The 16,228-nt window shown below is 46.5% G+C and overlaps 1 protein-coding gene across 1 annotated transcript in view; it reads right to left on the bottom strand.

Moving 5' to 3' along the window:
• Window positions 1-15,888, bottom strand: part of SCUBE3 (signal peptide, CUB domain and EGF like domain containing 3) — a 96,254-nt gene extending 80,366 nt beyond the window's left edge. The window contains 1 exon segment of the mRNA XM_043500367.1: window positions 15,097-15,888. Coding sequence (XP_043356302.1) covers window positions 15,097-15,181 — 85 coding nt within the window. The 5' untranslated portion in view covers window positions 15,182-15,888.
• Window positions 15,889-16,228: the final 340 nt, after the last annotated feature.

Below are 16,228 nucleotides of genomic sequence, written 5' to 3'. Positions count from 1 at the left end.
AGCGCTTGAGTCGATCTAGCTTACGTCACTCAGGGGCGTGAAAAAGAGCGATGGGCCCCCCGCGAGCGATGCAAGTTACAGCGATCTAAGCCCTGTCTGTACCGGTGCTGTATCGACGGGAGATGCTCTCTCATGGAGGCAGAGCAATCACACCGACGGGAGAGCGCTCTCCCGTCAGCACAGAGCGTCTTCACCAGCCGCAGTGCTGCTGCATCGGTGCAGGAGCGCTCCTAGTGTAGACCTGCCCTCAAAGCTCTACTTGCTCTGATCAAATCCACCAGGGAGCCCTCTGCTCAAACCCCTCTAGGCCTCGGTTCATACATCCACACAGCGCACAGAGCGCTCACGAGGAGAGAAATCAGATTCTTTGTGCCAAAGCTTTCCCGGCTAGTAGCAACCCCTGTCAGACCCGAGCAGTTACCTAATAACTCAGCAACATGGAGACAGCCACATTCTGAGGCGTGACACATCTGAGCAGATTTGGCCTTGCTGATAGCCCGCACTGGCTGGGTACAAGGAAGGCGCCAGTCCCCTCTGTTAAAGCTCTCAGTAGTGAGACTTCCTCGGCTGCAGACCTACCCTCTGCTCCCCGTTGTCCATCCCTGTCCCCCACAACCGCTGACACATGCACTTCACCGATCTGCTGCAATAAAGAGCCTGTGTGAGATGAAAGCTGCCCAGCTTCCTCAGGGATGCTTTCTGGTCACTTCCCTTCCTTTCTGAAGCTGGGATCAAGGCTGTCCCCAGCCCCATCTCCCTGCATCCTTCCTCTCATTGCCTTTCCACCCTGGTCCCTGCCCATCCCTATCGCTTACACTTCTGGGAAGGGGAGCCCTCGAGAGAGTCCAACCCTTCCCCCTTCCTGGGATTCCCAACCCCTTGTTCCTATGAAATGGTGTATTTCCAGCAGACTCAGCCAACAGGGCAGCCACCGCCGCAGACCCTCAAACAATAGGTGAAGATGAAAGAGCTTCTACTGAGCGAAGGACAATGCTGTAGCTTAGAACTTGCATGGACTCCAGTGCAGGGAACTCTTAAGACACAGGGGTCTTAGATACACATGGAAGGGAAGGAAATGAGGGTCAGATTCTGTTTTCAGTGATACTGGTGTAACTCCAGGGTAATGCCACTGATCTCAATGTAGTTACTCCTGGTTTACACGAACGTAGCTGAGTTCGGGATCTGGCCCAAAGTTCCTTGAGTTCTACGGGAGCAAGGGGGAAGGTCATTTCCTCCCAAGCAGAGCCATGCATTTTATTGTGGAAATACATGCCCCCCTCCTCACCTCACCCTGCCCCCAAGGGCGCATGCACCCAACAATATGCAGGCTCCACTTTTAAAATTAAAAACGTCTGCAAATAAAAACAAGATGGAAAAACCTGCAAAAGCCCACAAAAGTGTAAAGTTCATCCCTCCCCGAGTCCTATTTCCCAGCTCTCGGGAACTGAGCCGAGACTTCCACACAGGATCACACAGAGAACTCCATGACCACATTTCCTAAAGGAGACTAGGGGCTCAGAGAGCTCACCACTGAACGGGAGTGGCTCCAACCCCTCAGGTATACAGGGCCAGGAACCCGTGGCTCAGGCTGCGGTGAAGGGATCCCAAGTTAAAGGCTAATGGTCGCTGCAGGACATGCAGAGTCCCCCTAACCTCGTCCTTCCGCTTCAACACTCTTGCTACTGCCCACACCAATCCGCAGACCTGACATGCGGCCCCTGGGGAGACACAGGACGCCGGAGTCTTATGCAAAGGCCAGAGATGCCCCTTAATACAGACAAGGGTGTCTTGTGCCTCAGCAAACCACCACTGGCATGGGTTGCAAACACTCTCTCAGCCGGTACCACAGAGTTGGGGACCTGCGTGGTGCCGGCTACAAGGGAGAAGGGGAGGATTCACAAGGCTGCAGCTAAACCACTTTTCACTCAAAGAGCCATTCAGTGCAGGAGGAAGTGCTGGAATTACCATAACTCACCATTTGGCATCGCGTCCAGCTGCAATTAGAATTTCAAAGGAATATTCAACTCTATGTAACCTTTTTCATCGCATTGAAAGGGATGCTAAGAATAGCAAGACTCAGCACTTAGGCACGGCTGCCATCTTCACCTCACTTTTCAGACACTAACCGATTGTGCCTTGCAGAAGTAGAGAAGCATCAGTTTACAGATGAGGAAACTGAGGCACAGACCCAAAGGTCTGGCTTATCAGAAGTGCTGAGCACTTGGGGTTCCACTGGCCTTCAGTGGCCGCTGTGGGTGCTTGAAAGCGCTGGAAATGACTGGTCCAAAAGGTGCACAGGGAATTGATGTCCCAGGCCCCCAGATCTCTTTACTCCAAGTCTGATGCTTCAAAGCACAAGATCACCTTTCTCTCCTCCTTCTGAGCACTAGTCACAGACCAGGAGCCCACTGGTGCTATACAGAGAACAAAACACCTTTGGCCAAAATTTACAAACCCAGGAGTCTAAACAGAGGCTCTCCAATCCACATTTAAACTCCTAAGTAAAAGCAGCCTGATTTTCAGAGGTGCTGAGCAACACCAGTTTCCACTGACTTCAGTCGAATTTGTGAATTCTCAGCACTTCTGGAAATGAGGCCATTTATGCATAGGCACCTACATCTGGATTTAGGAGCCTAATTTTAGGTACCAGGGCTTGAAAGTTTTGGCATAAGTAACTTGTGGACAGTCACTGAGGGAATCGGAGTCAGAACGGGAATTAAAACACAGGCAAGCATCCGGGAGCAGTCCCCAGATGTGCTACTTAACAGCTTTCTAGGCAAGATGCTTCGTAACCTGTGCTGATAATAAAATCACATTAGCTTTGAAAATTCTAAATATTTAATTTACTCTTTTGATATTTACTCTGCTTCATTTTCACTCAGCGGGGACAATGAGACCTTCTAGACGAGCAGTTCTCAAACTTTAGCAACCCGAGGACACCCCATTTTGATTTAATATTTTTCACAGACCCCAAAAACCCCTGCTCAGCCCCAGGCCCCATCCCCACTCCACCCGTTTTCCCAAGGCCCCACCTCTTCCCGTCCCCGCTCGACCCCTGCCTCTTTCCACCTCCTCCCCCGAGTGCGCCCCGTCCCATGCAGGAAATGCTGGGAGGGAAGAGGAGAGGTTGATCATCCGGGCCCGCAGACCCGCTGGAGTACCCCGACGGACAGCCAGGGGTCCTCGGACCCCAGTTTGAGAAACGCTGTTCTAGACCATTTTGCTTTCTGATATTAGTCTGTTTCACGTCCTGATTTCTGGGCACAGGCTCAATTAAAACTGGTCAAAAAACCTCTCTCTTTCCTAAGAACATTTTCAAACCAAAAATTTTCATTCAAAATTTTGCATTTTAAATTTTTCGATATTTTGTGGGAAATTTTCAATGTGGTTTTTGAAAAGTGAAGATGTTCAAAATACCGCATCTTTGGGTGTCCCCCCCCTTGTCAATTTTTTCTTTTTTTGCCAGTGAATCCAACTTAATGAACAACATCTAGGTTTTCCTCCCCAATCTTTTTTTATTTATTTTTTGCATTCTGTAGCTTTTCAAAACATCTCCAACTTTGGTGAAGATACACACTGGCAAAAGGATAAATGAAAACTTTGTCATTTTGTAACTTTTCCAAAGTTGGAGAAATTTTGAGACGTTACTATATGGGGGAAAACAAAAAATATACATACATCACACCCAAATTCCTCGATACAACTCATTCACTGACAAAGGAAACCTCTCCTCCCCCTAAAAATCCAATATTTCAGAACATAAAAATCCTGAAAAATTGTTTTTTTTGAAAACCAAAATGAAACAAAAGTTTCAATTTGAAACAAACATTTTTAGTTAACTTCCTTTCAAAATTTCTCACCAAAAAAAAAAAACCAAACAAACCCCTTTTCCCATGGAAAAAAACTTGTTTTCAATGCAACCCCATTTTTCTGCAGGAAAAAAATTTCAGTTGAAAAATTTTGACAAGCTCTAGGCACAACAAGCACTTTGGAAGGCAGGAGGGTTTCAATTATTAGACCAGCTGAGCAGAATGTTTTCAACATCCCATTTTTGTTTCTGTTCATATTTGCTTTTGTAAAATCTTCTCTCTCTTAAATGTAGGACACAACCTATGTGATGCTTCCCCTTGATGAAAGAAAGTCCTCTTAGTCTCAGCTCTCAAATCCAGCCTCAGACTTAGGTTTTTTCTGGCATTCTGGGTGAAGGAAGTTCCTGTGTGCAATATCCTTTTCTGACACAGCTAGCATTGCAGCTAGCCAGTGTACATTTGACATTTGTTCGGTTTATACAGCACAATGGGGTCCTGGACCATGAGTAGGGGCTCATAGTTAGGAGCACGGGGAAGCATTTCAACATTTTGGGGTTGAAGTGGCTGGTGTCATTTGTCCTTGTGTAGAGTCACAGCTACCTACTTCAACCTAAATGATTAGAAGTGGGCAATAATTATGGGAACCAGCTGGAGACCCTATGGGTCTGATCTGCAATGGGGCTGAGCTGCTACACCTCCAGATGAATTCAAACATCCATCCAAAAATGGAGGCACCAAGAATTAGTGAACACATGAGGAGAGAGACTATACGGCGTCGTTCCCAGAGGAGCTCTGCCTAGCAGCCCCATGCTCTTCTGTGCAGCTCCGTCTCCGGGCAAAGCCAGACTTATCAGCCTCATTAGGATGAATTCAGGTGCTGGGTAAAACAGCAACACAAACTTTCACAGTGTGACCATTCCCAGACGCTTCTAGACAATTAGAACACAGCAACTCATCCGGACGCTGGCTCAGCCCATGCTGCAAAACAATTCACCCTTCACTTAGGCCATGTCTACACTATGGGTGCAGTAGGTGTGCCGCGGCAGCACTGTCACGTAGACGCTTCCTCTAGCAACAGAAAGGGGTCTTCCATTGCCAGAGGTAATCCACCTCTCCAAGCAGTGGTGGCTAGGTGCACTGAGTCACATCTACCCCGGGGGTTAGATCAGCATAGCCACAACACACAGGGAGTGCCACAGCGATGCTGACCTAACTTTTAAGCATAGACCAGGCCTTATTTTGATTGCAAGAAAAACACGGGCACTGCCTATGCCAGGCTCTGGGCACAGAAATTAAAAATCCAATGCACAAAAAAAAGAAAAAAAAAATCACATCAGCATATTCTCCTCCCATCCACTATCACTGCAACGTCTCAGAGACCAGCTCAAAATCCTCAACCACCCTGCAAATTCCTGAGAGACAGACCCCCACCCTCAGCCCTCCTCAAACGCCTGCTGAACACGGCCGACTTTGCAGCTTACCAGCAGGTTGAGACACACACGCTATTTTGGACCAACACGTGGACAGCGAATCCCCCGGGCGCTCATGGAGAATATCCTGCCCGCAGCTCCCTCTGGGTAGTGCTCGTGCCTACACTGATCTTGATCAAGGACTAAATTATTAACAATCGTCACTACCGGGCCCACAGTGAGATGGGTCTAAGGCTGGTGTCACACTAAGGGCGGGGGGGAGAAGCATTTGGGTACCTGAGGGTGAGGATACAATTTCTTCTTCACTGCCTCTCCCTTGTCTTTCACGTGGCCAGGTGCGAGTGGATACTCAGCAGCAGCGAAGGGTTCTGGGAAGCGGCAACCACAGCACCTGCCTAGGGCACAGCCTGCCCCAAATGGAATTTTGTGAGTCACTCAGGAGGAGAACGGGGACGGTGGGGGGGGGAGAAGCAGAAGGAAAAGCTGAGGGGAAGTTATTTGGGTTGCTCCCTAGCCATGGGGACAGCCCCCACTTTCGATCACCCTCAGGGCCTCTGCACCCACCCAAAGGAGCAGAGACATGGCCCCGGCGAGGTGGCCGCCGGTCAGAAACAAAAACGAACACCAAGGACAGGGGTTCCTGGAGCAAAACAGCCTCAAAGCACCCAGGCAAGCGCAAAAATAAATACAGTGAGAAACCTGGGGGGAGGGGGAAGCCCCCTGCGCGCTGACACCTCTTGAGCCACAGCCCACCCCTTCTCCCTCCCAGCTCCTATTCACGCCGACAGCCCCAACCTCTGCCAGCTGGATCCCCCTCATTGCAATGAGCCAGCACTTGGGTGTTCCCCCAGCCCCATGGCACAGCTGCTACTCTCTCTCCTTTCCCCTGACCATTTCTGCTCTCCCCTCATCACTTTCACTCTGACTGTCCTCTCCTAACCCATCTTGTTTTTTACCCTTTGGGAATTCCCCTCTCCCTCACAGCCCCGCTGACTCCCCAGAAGGCTTCCTGCTGCTCCACTCCGAGTGTAAATAGCAAGGGGAGTCTACAGAATGAGCTCATGGCTAGGGGTTGCTGTCTGGACCCATCGCCCCCTGCGCTCCCGACCAAGAAGTGATCGTCTACGTGATTTGGGTGCTAACCTGAGACTTGGGAGACCTGGGCTCAATTCCCTGCTCCATCAAAGACTTTGGACATGTCACTGAGGGCCAAATTTCTAGAGGTCTTTAGGCAAAGACCCAAAGGTACAGATAGATAGGTGCCGAGTGGGATTTTCAAAGGGAGTTAGGCACCTAGGCGTTTATCTTCACCTTTAGGCACCTAAATACTTTTAAAAATCTAGCCGTATGTCTCTGTGCCTCAATTCCTCATCTGCACAGTGAGGACAATGGCTTCTAGGCCTGTCACAAGGAAAATTACATTAGAAATGGCAAGGCACTCAGATACTGCATTAATGGGGGCCCTGTAAATACCTAAGCTACCTAGCAAGCTAGAGCGTCTGCTGGCTCTTCTTACAGGAGCAGGAAGGTAAGACAGGATGCTGTGCCATAGGACCACACTGGCAGATCCAAGGACATGTGGCATTCCTAAGGAACAGGAGCGCAAGGATCAGTTACCTGGTTAGCAAAGGAAATGCAGCCAACTGTAGGCAAAATGAAAACCAGCACTGCCCTCTCTTACATCTGCAAAGATATGAAAGGTGTAAACACCAAGGCCAGAATTTTCAGAAGGGCTCAGCGTCTCCACTTAGTTCTGGATTTTCAAGAGAGCCCAGCTTCCATCTGGGCACCTAAATAACTGGCGATGGGGGAGGATCCCAGAGCTCGGGCTGCAGCCCGACCTCAAACATCTACACAGCGATTTTTAGGCCCACAGCCCAAGCCCCAGAGAGAGATCGAGTCAGCTGACCCAGGTCCACCATGGGAATTTTATCCCTGTGTAGACATACCCTAAGTGACTTGTCCAAGAGGATGCAGAAACTCTGTGGCAGAGCAAGGACTGAATCCAGATCTCCAGTGCCCCAGGCCAATACCCTAACAAGTGGTCCCTCACTTCCACCCTGTTTATACTGCAGTGGTGCTAGATGTTCCAGGGTTCCACTGCACTAAGTGTTGTGCATACACATAATAATACCTAGCTCTTATGTGGCCACTTTTCATCATCAGCTCTCAAAGTGCTTTGCAAAAGAGGTCACTATTATTATCCCTATTTTACAGATGGGGAAACCGAGGCACAGAGACATGTTACTTGCCCAAGGTCACCCAGCAGGCTAGTAGCAGAGCCAGGAACAGAACACAGGTCTCCTGAATCCCAATCCAGTGTTCCATCCACTAGGCCACATTATCTGTGCTACTAGCTTTAAATCATTAGTTTTTTTAAAAAGCCTGGCTATGGGTCCTTTCTTCTCCTCCTCCTTTTCTGTGTTAAGACAAAAAAACCCCACCAATACGTTTTTATCTCTAGGCTAAAAGGCCAAATCAATGTGCAAAGCCGGGGTGGTAGCAAAAACAGCTCCAATACAAACAAAAATCCTGTAATTTTCATCTCTCTAGAAGAGCTTCAGATTTTTCTTTTAAATTAAATATATATACACACTATATAAAAATAAAGTTAACCGCCTTTCTGTGTGTGCATGTGCGCGCACACTTGTGTGTGTAGTTGTTGGCAGCCTCATTAAGTTTCCACTCAGCCTTAATGCCAAATTTAAGCTTTATAACTTCAGGAGACCCTTTTCACCAGGGTATTAAGAACCACCTCAGACACTGCGGTGCAGTTTATTAATCATTTGTTTGGCTCACAGCACAGCCAGGGAGCAGAGGGACTCGGGAGGGCAATTTGTATTGCACTTAAAAGGTCTGGTCACAGGACAACGCGCTGCTTCATCTGGAAGACGATGAAAAGGCCTGAACACATGGCCCCTTCCTCCAGAAACAGGCCTCACAAGCTCAGAATGTACTCTGGAGGCATCTCTAAAAGAAGCTGGCTGGCTGAGTCTCTTTGTAGTGGAACAGTTTATCAGGAGGCTTCAGAGCTCTCCGCTTCCCCAGACAACTCTCTACTAAGTCTTGTTTTTGGAGAGAGGGCAATAGGGTTGTCATCCCTCCAGGACTGCCCTGGAGTCTCCAGAAATTAAAGATTATGTCACATGATGAAACCTCCAGGAATATGTCCAAACAAAACTGGCAACCTTAGATGCCGGGGGTGTGGGGGGGGTGTTTTTACAAAGTTAAGAGAGGGGTAGAGACACCCACAGGCAATGGACGTGTGCAGTCACAGACTCGGAGTTCAAATCTCAAACACTACCCCAGGGCTTTCCAGCGTTAGCCAGGCCCAGCATTTGGCAACTCAAGTAGACACGTGGGGCCAGATTGTCACGTGACCAGCACCCAACATCCTGAGCTCTTCTGAAAATCTGGCGCAGGATGGAGCAGGCGTTTATGTGCACTTCCAACAAGATGACCACAAGCCAGTGGCCTTCGCGATAGCCTTCCTTGCCCGGGGCTCAAACCACTATGCAGGCTTTCATGCCCCCTCCCCCTTCCTGCCCCGAGGGGGTATTATCCCTATTTCACAGATAGGGGAACTCGAAGCATGGAGAGGCAAAGAGTGATTTGCCTACAGCTGAACAGCAAGTCAGTGCAGAACCCAGGCGTCCTGACTCCTAGTTCTGTGCTCTACCCACAAGACCATCCTGTCACACCAATCAGAAGGGGCTGCACTGCTTCGAAAGTACCCTTGTTGCTAGGCTGAGATTCCCAAAGCCATCCAGTTTGGACACCCAGTTCCCATTAAAATTAAAGGGCCATGAAAATCTCAGACACAATCTCTAAGGGCAAAATCCTTGGTTATGCTACTGGGGGAAGGGAGTGAGAGAGCAGAGATGCTCTGGGCCCAACCGCCCTTTCCCTTTCACTGGCATAAATCAGGAGTCACTCCACAGGGTATGTCTACACAGCAGCTGGCAGAGTGCTTCCTAATGTGGGCAGACAGACATGCTAGCTCTGCACAAGCTAGTGCATTAAAAAGAGCAGAGTGGTCACAGCAGCATGAACTAGCCACTCGGGGATGGACCCTGGGGATCGGGTGGGCCTGCCCACCCATGCCACTGTGACCATGTTGCTTGTCTTTCCACCCACGCTGGGACGCACCAGCCAAGCTGCCGTGTAGACGTACCCACTGAAGTCACCAGCGGAGAACAGGAATAACAGGCTTGTTATGAGCACTATTTTATGCAGCAGGAGGGCAGAATTTCTCACACCTGCACTAGGAATGGTAACCACTTATTGGGCAAAACCAGACCTTTTGCTGGCTAGCACGTATGCTGCCATGTGCTCCTCTCCTCCCTGGCTGCTCTCCACCACCGCCTGCCCTCTGCCACAGAAGGAAGGATGAATTCACTGTGATCAGCCATTCTCATCACAGCAGTATGTGGCTCTCATCCCCACACAATTTTAGCACCTCACAATCAACAAGGGACCATCTTTTCACGAAGCCCTGGGAGGTGTTATCCCCCATTTTACCATCAGCAAAGGGAGATGAAATGATTTGCTCAAGAATGCACTGGAAGGCTGAGGCTGGGTTTGAACCCAGGTCTCCTGTAGCCTAGTCCAGGGTCCTATCCACTAGCCATATTTCCTCCTCAATAACACCCTCCCTTATGTAAAGAAAAGAGATTATTCAATGACGATATTGGGGCAGCAAAGCTCCTGTATGCCATGTTTATGGTACATTGCTACTTCTTCTGCGTACACATTCCTTGGAGGGGAACTGTGACAATGAATGGGCAAATTCTGCTCTCAGTTACGGAGTGGCTTTGACAGCATTATGGCTTGATGACTCCATGTAACAGAGCTGAATCTGGCCACAAGGCAACAATTTTACAGTCTGATCTCAAGTGGGCCATCAGCTGACCCCCGTAATACCCACGTGAGGGCCAATCTGGGGGTCCCTTACTCAATAGTGCGGGTAGGAGGCAGTGCTGAGTCTTTCACACCATTGCACCTTGCTCACTCTTGCATATTATTGCTGATGAGCTCTGATGGCTTTTTATAACCAGCCTGTGGCTCCGAGGTTCCCTGCGCCGTCCTGGCCCCACAGTTCATGCTGTGCAATGTCGAACACCTCACTACAAGCTGGTCTTTCTTTTGTAAATTTCTTTGTGGTTTTCGTGCTTCTCTCCCCCTAAGGCTTGTTTCTTTAACAGGTTACAATACCCCCAAGCTATTTTTTATATAATTTGCTCTGCTCTGAAGAGGATGGCAAATGATGATCATTGTTTGGGTCCTCTCCTTCATACCAATTTCACACCAGCATGCAGGAGATCAGACTCAGTCCCTGTGGGCTAATCTGCATTGGAAAAGCTGTGCCAATTTAAACCCACTTCTACTTCAAATTCAGTCTACACCAGGAGGGTTTTGCACCAGTTTAATGGACCGATTTTAAATCCATTTAAATGCAACTATTCTGAAGTGCACCAGCCCTTAATTCTTTAAGAAAATAGGAGTGTTTTTTGTTATGGGGTTTTTGTTTTGGTTTCTGTCCCCCGTCCGGAAAGTGGATTTTTTAAACTAATCAAACTTTCCTTTTAAAATATATAGGTTTTCTGTTTAGAAACTGACAATCACATGATCTCCAAAAGGGAAAAGGCCTTAACTAAAAGTCAGTCTGGATGGTGCACTGGGGCTAGTTTCACATTGTGAGACAGAGCAAACCTTCTTTACCATCACAAGCTTTTCCAAACGCCTCTCTAGAGGCTTACAGATTCGAAAGTGAAGGCTAAAGTTATTCATGCATATTTTTTTCCTAAATAGATTACTCCAGTGTGACTTTCGTCTCAGAAAAATAAATAAATAAAAATCCTCTACCGTTCCGAGACAGCACTGCACCTCAGCATGGGAAGATTCAAGGGGTCTGGATATTTATACTCCAGTTGTCAGTTACAAATAAAATCGTATTCCCTCCCCCTCATCCCCCCTTTTAAAAAAAATCTAAGTACAGGCATGTTAGACGCCCTCAATCAAAGATCTCCTTTGAACTGCTGCATGTTGAAATGTTTACAGTTTTATATTTCATATTTTAGCGTGGTGCTGGGGGGAGTGTGATATTAATACTCTGACTTTTCCAGGGCATAAGCAGGGGGGAAGAGGAAAGAGGAGGAGTGGGGAGGAAAAGGTTATACTGAGATGGGAGGGGAGCGTCTTTTCTCTGCAATCATATAAATTATATTCTTGAAAATTCCCCATGCTGTGGGCCCTGCAGGTGCACTCCCATTAAAAGAGAACCTAACCCATTACGCCAGAAACCCATCTGCAATCAGCATCTTCGTAATAACACTGGAGATTGATGCCTCTGGGTAGGTAGGGAAGATTCCTGATGGGAGGCTGAAAGATCTTTTCCTTCTAGTGCAACTGGAGCCAGGGAAGTATTATGTCTTTATAGGTATTTAAGAAAGGAGGCTAATTAATGCTTTTACTTGTAGATTAACAATTATTTAGGCTATGTCTCTATTTAACGCACATGTGCATGCATGCGTGTGCATATGCACACAAACAAGATTTTAAACCTCATTTTGCTTTACTGTATTTGGCACAGGGTCTGTATTAGACTTTGCACTAGCTGGTATTAAGAACTAAGTAGCAGAATCCTTTGATAGATGCTATATTCACACATACACACCCGCCTTATTTTCTTTCTGAATTTTGCCCATCAAAGGGCAAATACAATTCTGCATTGCTTCTGAAAATGTGAAGGCTGCAGCTCAAGGACTTAAGGAAGGATCTAAAGTAGATTCATGTTTACCTAGGACCAAAGGAACTGCCAGACTGGATCAGACAGTGCGTCCACATCTGGCTCAGAATTCAGTCTCAGAGAGGCTGGCACCAGCTGCTTCAGAGGAAGGTGCAAGACACCCTGCAGGAGGCAGTGATGGGATGACCTGCTCCAGAGCAAAGATTTCCTGGGAGAAAGAAGCTGGGAATGAGCGACAGGGGATGGATCACTTGATGATTAGCTGTTCTGTTCATTCCCTCTGGGGCACCTGGCACTGGCCACTGTCAGAAGACAGGATACTGGGCTGGATGGATCTTTGGTCTAACCCAGTGTGGCCATTCTTATGTTCTCCTGACCCCCAGTAGTTAGAGGTTGGCTTGCACTTGTGGCTTATTTACAAGAGTGAAGCCTGGCATTAGAGCAGGTGGCTTCCACGTCACGCTCTTATGGATCGTAAAATGGTTTAACAGGTACACAAAGGAGTAAACAAGAATGGGTGAATTTATCAGCTCTTCAGTACAAAAGGAGACTTGCCATTTAGCTCTGGCTTCCAAAGTATCATGAAATTTACTCTTTGACTAGCTTATCTATGGGTTTATGGGAAGAACACAGACCTTATATCAACTTGGTATATATAATTCTTGGCTTGACAGCATCTTCTTTTGTCTATCTGTTAATTAAACCCAGATTATTTGGTTTTCTATTAATTCCCCTGCCTTTCCCTGCATAAACTAACCTGACAAGTTCCCCAGAGGTCCAAAGCTCTTCCAGACACTGGCTCCTCTTAAGTGAGGCCTCAAGGATGATTGTACTAAATCTGTTCCTTTCTTTCAGACTAAACTTCCAAAGGATAATTCAAAGTTATGAATCAGCAAGACTTACAAATGCTGAGATTGTTTATTAAAATGCAGGCAAACCCGTAATATGGAGATGAACTGCCTCCAGGTTTCAAGACAGTTGCCTGGGTGGTAGCATTAGAAGGATAAAAGCTTCCAAGTTAGTAGATTTTTAAAGAGCCCTTAAAAAAAAAAAAAAAAAAGGAAATATTTTATACAAGGACACATCCTCAGCTGGTGTAAATCAGCGCAGCTTCATAGATTTACACCAGCTACAGATCCGGCCCATCATTTTTCAAAACCTCCCGGTAAAATGTGCCTTACCCACACTAATTTTTACATGTCAGTTTCCCAGAGACCTACAATGACTTGTTCATTCTGAAAGCCAGTGGATACTGGATTCTCAATGAGGATACATTTTTCTCTGTGATACGCAATTTATACTCCATGCTTTCCAAGTTCAACTTTTTTCCTGTCTCTGCCTCTCTCCATAGCATTTAGTTCAAGACTTCGGGTCTTTCCAGTGATATAGAAGGATCTTACCCTCAAGTTCAAACTTTTTCACAGCTACTCTTCATTCACAATTCACTGGAAACATCCTCACTGAGAACAAGCTATTATTGTATGCTACAGAATTAACTGATTATAAGAGTTGCCTGCTAGTCTACAGTTGCAAGAATAATTAAATTTATCAGCTCATTGGATCAGAAAGGTTCTTTTAACTGAAATGGGAAGACGACATCATCAACTGGGGTAAACTCCTGGATTTACCCCAGTTGAGAATCTAGCCCACTGTTTTGTCTCTCCCCACCCCTCCTCCTTCTTCCCCTGAAGGGATCTGTCAAGTCTCTGCAGGATGGAATTTTACTTTGCTATTTTAATGCAATTCTGGGCCAGGCTTAAATGGAACTGGAAACCAAAAGGCCTTAATAAATAAATATTATGATAAGAAATGAAAGCAATGTATACACCAAAGATAATTTGAAGCGGGATAAAAAACTAAACATTCCTTTCTGAGCCTAAATAATAAAGCTTTACATTAAGCTGGACTTTCTCTTTCCAAACCCTGGAAAATATCCACTTGTGTTTGCCCAGACAGTCCTCCCATAAAGTCTTCTATTGTTTTAAAAACACTTTTAGATAAGACAATAGCCTTGAAATTCCTTCCAACTTTGCAGGGGATGGGGACGAGGGGGAAGAATACCCATGGCTGAAATATGACCATCATTAATGATCTTTAGAAACATCCCCTACTGACCCCAGTATTTCTCCTACACGCTATTTAATCTCAGTATGTCCATAGGTACTTAGATACTGGTATAAAAAAAGCCATGACAGATTTATGTAAATGATGTATACATACAGAGAGAGAGAGAAAGTGTATGTGTGAGTGTATAGAAAAAACAGAGGTTGATACCAATAGTGGTACTTTAGAAAAAATGAAGATATAGCTAGCCAGACCGCGTGCGTGTGTGTGTGTAAAAATCTAAGCTAAATATAGAGGTGCTATAAAAACACCTAAAATACAGATAGACCACACATATAAATGCGTGTATATAGAAAAAGTAAAGGTAAATATAGAAGTGTGATATAGAAAAACCTGAAGCAGATAAAGACGGGTGCATGTTGTGTACACACACACACACAAAGCAGTATACATCATCTATCACAAGTTTGTCTCTAGCATCCATCATCATAGGAGTAGCTAAATGTTTACAAGGTTAAATAAACTTGAATATACACAAAAATAAATATTAATATGCACTTTATACCTTCCATCATTACCAACATCAACTCTTTTTTGCCGTTCTAAGCATCACTTGTTAACTCTAAAACCATTAGATAATTAGTCTTCCCAACCCACATGGGAGTAGGTATTCTTCTTCCCATTTTACAGATGGAGACACTGAAGAAAACAGCTCCCTTTTCCCTCTTTCTGATTCTAGGGCTAAAAAAAACAAAACAAATCCACAAAACAACAAAAACTTTTCCCACCCAATATTCCTCCTCTCTCCTCTCAAAGAAAGTCTAAACCAATCCCTAAGGCATGAATACAGCATTCATTGAAGGGCTAAAAACCTAAAGAGAGAGCAGGATCATTCTGTGATCAACCTTGCAAACAACTCCACAATTTATTGTTAATGCTTCTCAATTCTCAGACGGCAGACGAAATTAAAAACCCAAAGGAAAGGTACAAGTCACCTGCATGCAGACAGAACAGTAAACCTTAGAGCAGGGAAGATTCTTCTTACCTTGACTGGCTTTATTTGCCAGAGTGTTTCCAGAGTGGAGGAGAAAGAAGAGAATGCAAAATTCAGCAATCTGCAAAGCCCCCATTGCAGTGTGTGTGTGTGTGTGGAAGATAGGGGATGGTTGGGGGGGGGGTGGAATTTTCTGATGCTTTTCAACAACGGCCTAAACATGCAAGAAACAAACAAAAAAAAGGTGGTGGTGGGGGGGGAGAGTTTAAGGAGCTCTCTTCTGGCTGTGTGAGAGAGTGGGGGAGGGAAAGGCACTGAAATGATGGGAAACGCTACTCTGGGTTCAGCTTGAGGCTCTTGATTCTAAGGAGAAGCGAGTGAGAGAAGGAGACCCGGGGCAGTTTGAAGAAAGTGGACTTGATCGCTCTCCCGGCTGCTGCCTCTGGGTGTTTTTTTTTTTTTTTAAATCATCCCAGCCAATTCCAGTTTTGCAAGGGAGCAGCAGCAGCAGCAGCAATGAAAGGGGGAAACAAGGAGCCTTGGTCTAGAGCTGGGGACCTGAGAAAGGGGAGTGGAAAGGAGAGATCCATCCAAGCAACGCCCTTTCTTCCTTTCTTTCTATTTGGCTTTGGCTGCTCCTTCTTTGATTCCACACACACACACACACACACACACACACACACCCCCTCATCCCCAGGCTCTGCTCTGCCTGCAGGAATTTACAGTCTGCCACTGGGGGAGCAGAGCCAGTAGCCATGGAGACAGCTTCCCTGGGAGCAAGGAGGTCAGGCAAGAGACCATGTGCAATCAATGGATCAATGCAAGACTCCCATGCAACCTCCAGACCCAACAAGAACTATTTCAGAGTAGCAGCCGTGTTAGTCTGTATTCGCAAAAAGAAAAGGAGGACTTGTGGCACCTAAGAGACTAAGCAAGAGCTGTGCAATCTCTCCCCCCACCACATCCCTTTTTGCCATGTTCAGGAGGAATAGGGGGGTTGGGCAGGTGTATGGGGGGGAATAGAGTGTGTTCAGAAAAGGGAATTAAAGAAACCAGTTTACAGATCCCATGACCCGCAGCACACCTCTTTGGTGCCTGGTCTCAAGACAAGAGAGCATGTTATGCACCCTCACTCTGTGGATCAATGGAAACTCCAGATCAAAAAATATGCCCTCTTCTTTTT

The sequence above is a fragment of the Dermochelys coriacea genome, chromosome 21, assembly GCF_009764565.3.
Source record: "Dermochelys coriacea isolate rDerCor1 chromosome 21, rDerCor1.pri.v4, whole genome shotgun sequence".
In the NCBI taxonomy this organism is placed as follows: Eukaryota; Metazoa; Chordata; order Testudines; family Dermochelyidae; genus Dermochelys; species Dermochelys coriacea.
The sequence above is the reverse complement of the archived record's forward strand: the minus strand, read 5'-3'. Positions and strand labels throughout refer to the sequence as shown.